At 44.6% G+C, this 9550-nt stretch overlaps 1 protein-coding gene across 1 annotated transcript in view; it reads left to right on the plus strand.

The window, feature by feature from the left end:
- LOC139802377 (gamma-aminobutyric acid receptor subunit gamma-4) overlaps positions 1–6730 on the plus strand; it is a 34692-nt gene extending 27962 nt beyond the window's left edge. Inside the window, exon 9 of the mRNA XM_071757510.1 lies at positions 959–6730. Coding sequence (XP_071613611.1) covers positions 959–1252 — 294 coding nt within the window. The 3' untranslated portion in view covers positions 1253–6730. The remainder of the gene's footprint in view (positions 1–958) is intronic.
- The last annotated feature ends 2820 nt before the right edge of the window (positions 6731–9550 follow it).

Here is a 9550-nt window from a genome sequence, read left to right on the forward strand (position 1 = left end):
AGGTAAGACACAACCAGAAAAAGCATCTGAGGCTCCCCTAAAACAAGGAAGTCCCTGTTAGAGCCAGGTACTCTGTGTTCTCTTAAAAACTGCTGATCTTATCAGCATAGTTTAGGATGAATCACATAGCTAAATGTAAATGTCCACTTTAAGACATGGTGATCCACACCCAGGTTCTTTCACATATACCCATTTGATCTCTGTGGATTACAGAGTTATCTCAGGTCACAGAGATGCAGAAATCTCCTTCCTTTTGTGGTTTGTCCATCAGAAGACCTCCTGAGTATGGGGACAGCAAACCCAGACTGATCATCATCCTCTAAAGATCTGCCCAAGCTCATGGCGTGTACTTCTGACATATCAGCTGAAACAGGTCTCTGAACTAGGACAGAACCAAAACAAAAAAACCTAGATCTTTTCTGTGCCAGCCTCATTCCCCAGTCTAAGTGGAGAGAGCTCTTCCATGAGTCTGATGATATACATATAGCTATTTTCCTGGGTCAAGAGGTTAGGAGACACAAAGCTTTTTACCAGCTTTCTCTAGCAACTGACAGTAACCAGAAGACACATCTAGACTGTGTGCTGTGTCTTTAGAGAGAGCTGAGCTCAGGGGAAAGAGGGAGGAGACTAGCACAGCTGAAACAAGAAAGATCTTGTTTCTGCACTTTAAGTGGCAGAGATGGGGAATCAGAGAAATTAGATCTTTGATAATTAAGGCTATCGCCTAGGGTGCCAGGTAGGAAGCTCACAGTCATGCAGGAAGCTGCCAGTCCCTACAGTATCCCAAGGTGCTGATTTACAACCAGGTACAGAGATGATGGCTGATCAGTCATCCCTCTCCATTGAGCTGCACCTATGCTATGGACTGATCTATTGCCAGCTGGATGAGTTTTGGTGTCTAGAATATGTTTTCTTGCCTATTCTTTCCCTTTAATCCACCTACCCCTCCTCATTACAGCCACCCGCCAGTGCCCAGGTGATGCCGTCCTTTACCACAATCAACATCAACAACATCATGCACTGGACCCCAGAGTTAGAGGATGATGAGGATGAAGACCCTGGCTCCCCGTGCCTGGAAGGAAAGGAATGTGAGAGATTCTTCTGCTGCATTGAGGACTGTCAGACAGGAGTGTGGCGGGAGGGCAGGGTCCGCATCCACATCTCCCGCCTGGACTCCTACTCTCGTGTCTTCTTCCCCACTGCCTTCCTGCTCTTCAACATTGTCTATTGGATTGCCTATCTCTATCTCTAGCCATCCTTTGTCCTCAACTGGAATGGACTGGATGGACATCAGCAAGATGGGCTTCTCAAGGAGCAGAGAGAACAGCACCTCTTCCACTGAAGTCAGTTGTCAATCTGAACAATCCGGCCTGGTGATTCCCTGAGCTCTCATCTCTTCTGAGAAGAATGAGACAGCTTTTTTTTTTAGCATTCTAACACATCTTTTTAGACAATTTACCCTTCTCAAACAACCCCCTTTCCAGCACTACCAGCATTTTACTTCTTGTAAGATTTAAAAAAAAATGTCCTATTCCCATCTCAAACATTAGGGATTTTGTCAAAAACAAAAACCTTAATGTGTTTCATTTTTCCATCTAATCCTATTCCATAATTCCATGGGAAGTGATGGCAAATGGAGTTTTCTGTATAGTTACTATGACCACAAGGAAATAAAGTATACTGTACAACTTCTGCACCAGAATAGACTTCACAAAGTGCTAGAGACTTGGAAAGGTCACTAGGAAAGTTAGAAAGATGGCAGCCCAAACAGCTTTCCCACAGTAGCTGGACTTGGCTAAAACATTTTGAACCTGCCCAGAAAGCTGAAAGTGACACTGATGAGGATGGAGTAGCTGCAAGGCTCCACCAGTTCCCCACAGAATATCTGTGGAACACTCCACTTGTACACCCAAGGCATCCACTCACTGAGGGATTCCTGATTCTCAGCAGATTGTGGTAAAAAGCACTTCACAAGTTTGGAGCCATCTGCCTTACTGGAGCAAACTCTTCAGGGGCCATGGTGACATTCTGCTATGTGATCAGGACTTTGAGCAGGCTATGCAGCTTATGTGGGACGTGACCTTATGTAAGACAGAGAAAGTCCTTATGCTACTAAGACAGCAGTGGAGTATCATGAGCCAGTTGTGAAGTTGCTTTCTTTGGCATCTTTGGTTGCTTTCTGTGCGTCGTAGCAGGGCAGTGCTCTCCTTCACAACAACATTTGTTCAAACCATCAGATTTGTGCTTGGCAGTAGGTGCTAACCTGAGCAAGGAGTACTAGAAGCTGAAGATGATTAGCTACATGATCAGTGCTGCACCTACCAGTGTGGGGGAGAAAGCAATCCTCCAGCTTAAATATGTTTCCTTACTTATTTTTTAAATAATTACATAAAATTCAGACTTCACTAAAACTGTATGGCTCATCCCACTACACCAATACTTGTCCCTTCTTAAAATCAAGAGATTGAGCATCCTTACTAAATTTCAGAAAGGTCAGCTGTAGTGAGATGATTCCTTTTGCTCCATATTAAAGGGCTAGAGAAATGCAGTCTCAACTGTGAAAAAGCCACATAATGTAGAAGAGGAAAATCAGCCCCAATGTCCATAATGTGTAAATCAGCTGCTTCTGCATTTATAGCAACTGCTGTTATGCCCCACAGGATGGTGGTTTAAAGCAACATGCCCTTAAAGATTACTTACTGTGTAAACTACAAACAATAAAAAAAAAACATTTTAAAACCAGCAAGTTTTGTAATTAAAAGGCTTGTCATGAGGAGAAAGCTGGCATGGCTGCAGAGAAAAAGTTAGGAACAGTTAGTCCCAGTCTGTTCCTGGGACAGCTAACAGGGGCAGGAAGTTTTACATATTCTTAGGGAGCAATTTGATCTGGTTTAAAGACAGATTTTGACACTGTTAAAGCTGATGTAAATGATGAAGTGTCATGTTTAATTCATTCATAAATACGGCATTACCTTGGTAACTAGACCTCCTAATTAAGTATACAGTAGTACATCATGCAGCTAATGACCCCTAATCTGTCAGCTTTTGAAAGGATGGAAAGAAATGATGGCAGGTAGTTCTAACTGAGGAAAATTATTTAGCCAAAGAAATATTAAGGAGGTTCTAATTAGTGGAAATTAAGTGAGGAACGGGGGAAAAAAAAGAATTGTTAAGGAGGCTCTAATTAGAAGAAATTAATGTTTTAGAGAAAAAGACACAGAGGGAGAAGTCTAAGAAAAGAAACAAAACAACTTGTAGAAAAGGCAAGCTGCTGGGTGACAGTACCAATTCCCAGCCAAGCAGATTGATGTTCTGCTCCTGAAAGCAAAGCACTATTAGATGTAGCAACAGAAAAACCTCCTGTGACTCAACCATACTTTGACAGGGATTAAACAGGGTCCTGTGATCTCTGTGGGGAGCCAAAAGGAAAGATCATCCTATGTTCTAACAGGCTCACAAATCAGACTGAGTGATGTCTTCACACAACAGAAGGCAGCATGTGAGTAGGATGGGGCACACTGGTGGCAAACCAGGCCCATACCAAAGAGGTTCACTAACAGTGTGGTGGCATAAAGGGTGTGCAGGCAATGTAGGCTGCAGTGAGTACAGGCAGCAAAATGGGAAAGGGGAGCATCTGAGAAAGGGATGGTGGAAGGGAAAATTTCACATCTGTGTGCAAAAGAGTCCGAACATCTGCAACTCACTGTAGCTTCAAAGCACTTAGGAAGCCTTGATGGATAGAGAGAACCATCATGACCACCAGAGTACAGAGTTCAGCACTGAGAGAAACAGCTTGCTGAAATTAGACCTTTTACAGAATCAGCAAGAAAAGCAGCATGGTGTGTACAAGAGACCGAAGAGGATGACAGGGACTTGGGCAAAGCAGATTTGAAAGATTATAAGAATCCAACAAAAATTATAATGCCAACATGCACCTAGGCAATTCAACTAGGGATGGAGGATTTGACAGAGAAAAATACCTAAGCGTGGGCTGAAGCACAAGGAAGCTGATTACTAAGGCTGAGGAAGGAGGAGAGAGGGGCTTTTTGGCTTGGGAAAATCTGTGCCCATCATATATAGCTCAATAAATATAGGCATTCATTAATTCAATCATGTTTTTACATTTCTACAGTATCTCAAAAAAGGAAAGCTAAGAAAAGACAGAAAGAAAAATCACAATTTTTTTAAAACTCATTTGCAAAACTTCGGTTTCCTGTAAAAAGGTTTCCCCGATATCAGCAGGGAATCCAGGGCACAGGGACACCCAATAGCTGCATGTAGCCCTCCTCAGCAAGACAGTGGGAGCTGAGCACAACTGGTCCCCACCTAGACCAGCAGAAACCACTTGCCCTGCCCTGTAGTCTGTAGATTCTTCCATCATGCTGGAGGGGGTTATGGTACAGCAGCATCTTTCAGCCCAGGACAGTTGTTGCCTTTCACCAGCATCTGACTGATTCACTCCCAGGATTGTGGCCTCAGGTTGTGCTGCACCAGGCAAGACAGAGACCCCTAAGCAACTGTGACAAACCTGGGTGGCTGTAAGAACTTGGGTGACTGGGCTGCCTCCTCCTCTCACATAGGCTTCAATTTTTTTACCCATCTGGAAACTTGGTGAAAGAGCTGTGTATTGCTGCCATCACAGACAACTTGGTGCTGAGTTTCCCTCACCTCCTTCTTCCCAGGGACAAATGAGTCAGCTTTCCACCCCTGGAGCCTACGTACCACCTCTGTTGGACAGCCACATGGCAAGTGTTACTGGAGGCCTGATGCTTGGATATCGTGGTTGGGTGCATAGCAGAACAACACTCATCTTAACTTAGTAAACTTTGCTGTGAATGTTGTCAGTTCCACCTCTTGCTAAACAATCATCTCTGTAATTTCCAGGATGAAGTGGACAATGAACTCATCTGCCATACCTGCCTTTTGGTCCTACTCCAATTTATGGACATATGTACTGTTTCAAATACCTTGAAAACTTCATGCAGGAGTATAAATTCATCCTGTGGATTGGAAAAAAGCTCTATTTCCAGCAATGCAACAACTACAGCATTCTAGAACGAAACTTGCTGGATAACCTGACTTGTCTTCCATCCTTTTAAGGCAGAGTGGCAGCAGACAATGGAGCACTGTGAAGCTCATCTATAGATGGGTGCTCAGAGAGCTACTCTTATGGCTGAAATGAACACAACTGAAATTCACTGAGAAGACACAGAGGAAGAGTTGAGGATGAAGATACCTGGGGATAAATACCTCATGAGGAAACAGTGTTGTTCAGGAAGTCCTGTGGGATTCTGTTGTTGCTGCAGATGGAAGAATAGCACCTGAGGATCATATTCTTGAGGGGAATGGTTTCAGCATCAACAAACAGCACGACTCACTGCCAAGCTGTCTCCTTTCTGCACCACCAGGGCTCAGTTTTGGGGCCACTTCTGTTTAAAATCAATGATCTGGATGAGAGGATTAAGTGCATCCTCACTAAGCTTGCAGAAAACACCAAATTAGGCAGCATTGTTGATCTGCCTGAGGGCAGGAAGATTCTACAGCAGGACCTGGACAGGCTGGCTGGCTGGGCCAAGGCTAATTGTATGAGGTTCAACAAGGCCAAGTACAGAGAAACTTGGGTTAGAACAGCCCCAGGCAATGCTACAGGCTTGGGAAAGAGTGGCTGGAAAGTGCTCTTCAGAAAAGGACCTAGGGGTGCTGGGTGACAAGCAACTGAGTACAAGCCAACAGTGTGCCCAGGTGGCCAAAAGGGCCAACAGCATCCTGGCTTGAATTGGAAATAGTGTGGCTAGTTTTGGGCCCCTCACTACAAGTAGGACAACAAGGTACTGGAGTATATCCAAAGAAAAGCAATGAAGCTGGTGTAAGATTTGGAGAAAAAGTCTTACGAAGAGCAGCTGAGGGAACTGGGTTTGTTTAACCTAGAGAAAAGGAGGCTGAGCTCTATGTGTTGGTTTCTTTTCCCAAGTGGACAAGAGAAAACAGCCTCAAGTTGCAACAAGGGAGGTTTCAGTTGGAAAAAATTCTTTACTGAAAGGATTTCTTTACTGTCAGGAATTGGAGCAGGCTGCTTAGGGAAGTGGTGGAGTCACCATCCCTGGAGGTATTCAAAATAGCTCCAAGTACCTTAAGTGTCAGGTACTTAGAGTCATGGTTTAGTGGCAGACTTGGCAGTATTAAATCTAAGGTTGGACTTGTTGATCTTAAGAGTCTTTTCTAACATAGATGGTTATTTGATTCTATGATATTTACATCTGAATAATGATGGGCACCAGAAACCATGATCACAGCATTTATGCTTTATGATTTTTGTTTGGAAGGTTAAAGGAACTTAGGAAAAACATTGGCATTAGAATGGGCTGCCCAGTGAGGTGGTAGATTCTCCATCCTTGGACATTTTTGAGACTGAATGTGGCACTCAGTGCCATGGTCTGGTAACCACAGTAGTGGTGGATTAGGGGTTGGACTTGATGATCTCAGAGGTCCTTTCCAACCTGGCTGATTCTGTGACTCTGTGAAAAAGGTTGAGTCCTCATTTCTCTGTCTCCAATTCCTCACTTTCCACTCCAACTTATGCTGTGTAAGGGAGCACTGTAAGACTTTATGCTCTTCAGGGCAGAGATTGTCTTATTGTATGTTTGTACAAGGACTAGCACACTAGGGCTGGATCCTTAGCTGAGATTTCTGGATGTTACTTATTATACATAATAAACAAGTGTATTGACTACCCATATATTCAACAGCATTGTTTGTCCGCACCTTGTAAGAGGGGTAAAAATTATCCCTTAGAGAAAAATGTCTTTTTGGAAAGGACAAAAAAATGTTGGTCTGATGTTTTCAGAATCAGTGGGGGATTTTTATGTTTTTTTGTTTTAAAGAAACACAGAAATTTCTTCAAATCAACACTGCTAAGAAGCAGTCTCTACCACTTAAAAGAATTGTTTCTAATGCAAGAGAAACCCTTTCTTGGTCACCTCAGTTTTTTGCCACTGTAAAGAAAATACCAATATTTATACAAGTGCTTTGGGGAGGGTTAATGTTTGGTAGGCTTTATTTTGGTCTTTCTGCTCCCCATCATAATGCTGGTGACTTCCGTGATGATCATGCTTGAAGGGACAACCCCAGCTTTGATGAAGGCCTCGCTCTAGAGCCACCCAGCCTCCTGTCCCCAAACCTCATGGAGGAGCAAAGACCAGCAGTGCCTGCACAGCTGCCAAGTCCACCCCTGGGCCCACACAGCCACATACATGAAACATTACCCTTTGTCCTCTGGAGAAGCATTCATTAGTCATGCCTGATCCACTAAGAAAATAATTGGGCTCTCACTAATCCTCTCCCCACACCAAAATGTGGTCTCCCTCCATCAGCATTTTCACCTTCCTACATCCCACGTGGCCTCACCACACTGCCACTACTCCCTCCACCCTCAAGCTCCCCTAAACATCCAATTAACTGGGGGAAGAAGGACACAGGGGATTGATGCTAATGAGAAAGCCATTCCCACCCCTTCAAAACACAATCAGAAAATCCTAACACACAGAGAATCACACAAGCCCTGCCTGAGGATGTCGTGCTGCCCCCAGCGATACCTCCACCTCTCCTCTACACCTTTCATGTGCTTCATGAACTTACAGGAGGATGTGGCCCTGCCATTGTCTCACCCACTACACGGAGGGGTGTTCAGAGGTGTTGCCTCCAATATGCTGCAGCTCACACTACTTCTGACCTCTTGATTGTTTTCTGGGGTTTGTCCTGGCTCCAGCACACCAGAGCTCACGTCAGCAACTGAAGTGCAGCGAGCTGAACCACCACAGCCTCCCTTCTCACCTCCTCCTCACTGAGGAAACCACCATGCTGCAGCACTGCTGCTGGTGCTTGAACTACAAAATCGTGATTTTTGTTCCCCTTTCTTTCTCCACTTTCATGTCTACATGAGACATCATTATTTTCATTTGAAGCAGAGCACGGGAGGGTGCTGATATCTGAGGATGTGCCTGGGGGCAGAGGGTCTGGGGGCTCAGGGGAAGAGCTCCCTGCAGGCACAGCTCACACCAGCCCAGAAAGAGAAAACCTGTGTCCTCTCTCCAGCAACCATTCTATCCCTTTTATCTTTGGCAGTTCCCAAGATAAAAACACAAGTTGGTAAAAGAGGGGATGGGAGGGGGAAGACAAAGTGATATTAAGTAATCACTTTCTATATTCCTAAAATGCATTCATTATAATGTGTCTTTTTCTTAGTGCCTCAGATTTACAGGCTTTGGGAAGACTGCATTTTTAGGAGAATGAGTGTTGCCAAAAATGTTTCAAGCTTTTCATTGCAGAGCAAGAGGGGGAGACATTAACACTTCTGCCTGCACAGAAGTGGTTGGGATGCCTATGGTTGGGATGGAAGCTCCCACACCAGTCCTGATGTCAGGGTGACAGCTACACCATGTCAGTTTGTTAGCTTTGTCTTCTCTTGAATAAATGGCATCAATCACCTGACAGTAAAAGCAAAGCACAGTACAGCCAGTGGCAGTCTGTTAGGGGCAGTAGGTACAACATGGCTAGGGTGCCACTGTCCTCACCAGACTGGCTGGAGAAAACCAAGTACCCAGTGGAAATGCCCTGTTCCCTTCCAATTTTCAATAAAGAAATGTATTCAGGGAGAAAAAATAGTATGGTTTTTTTTAAGGATTATACAAGACAAAATTGACTCAATTTTCTGTCAGAGAAATCTCAAGTCTTTCAGGTTGTTTTTCTCGTTGTTGGTGGTTTCTGAATCTTTATATTGCTGCCTGGCATGGTTTTACCCCTTTCTCCTTATTCTTCCCTCTTCTCCCCATATTTTCCCAAAAAGTCCAGGCCTCATCTATCACAGCCATACTTCTGGTACCATCAGAGCCCGTATGACAATGACAATAACAACACCACGGGATGGAAGAGAGCAACTGAAGCCTTAATAGTTGCTTTAAGCACGTTGGCATAGCAACATCTTCAGAGACCTCTCCATGGGGCCATTTCCGTTCACTTTAAAGCCCTCTTGGGCTGCTGGAGAGGTATAAAATGGCCTCAAAAAAAGCTGTTAATTAGGATTAGCAGTTTCACAAACATGAAGCCACAATGCTCCAAGCTGAGCCATTTATCTGAGAGAACTCAGCCCTCTTGACTGCTTTCTGAACCAAAGCGCAGGACACCACATGTCAAGTCAGACAGTTTTGGAATCAGATGGCAGAGCCACTTGGTCATCTCTGAGAGAAGATTCCTTCCCCAGCTGCTGAATGACACAGCAGCAGCTGTCCTGTGACCAGACTGCCCATCTGTGGGACCTGGATGGCAGACAAGCCCATGATGCAGCAGCTGTACAGAGACGGAGGAGAAGGCACAGTCTGATCTTACCAATAAAAGTTGCATGTGGTGTGCAATCCACATGGTGGGCAGCCCTGGGTGAGGCTTCTGGATGATACATTTACCACTACAGGTCTGTAAGGTTCCAAGAGAAAGCAACCATTGTGGAGAGGAGATGGTACCCATGGATGTCAGCATGCTCCTTCAAGGGCAGGCACAG

The sequence above is a fragment of the Heliangelus exortis genome, chromosome 14, assembly GCF_036169615.1.
Source record: "Heliangelus exortis chromosome 14, bHelExo1.hap1, whole genome shotgun sequence".
Lineage (NCBI taxonomy): Eukaryota > Metazoa > Chordata > Aves > Apodiformes > Trochilidae > Heliangelus > Heliangelus exortis.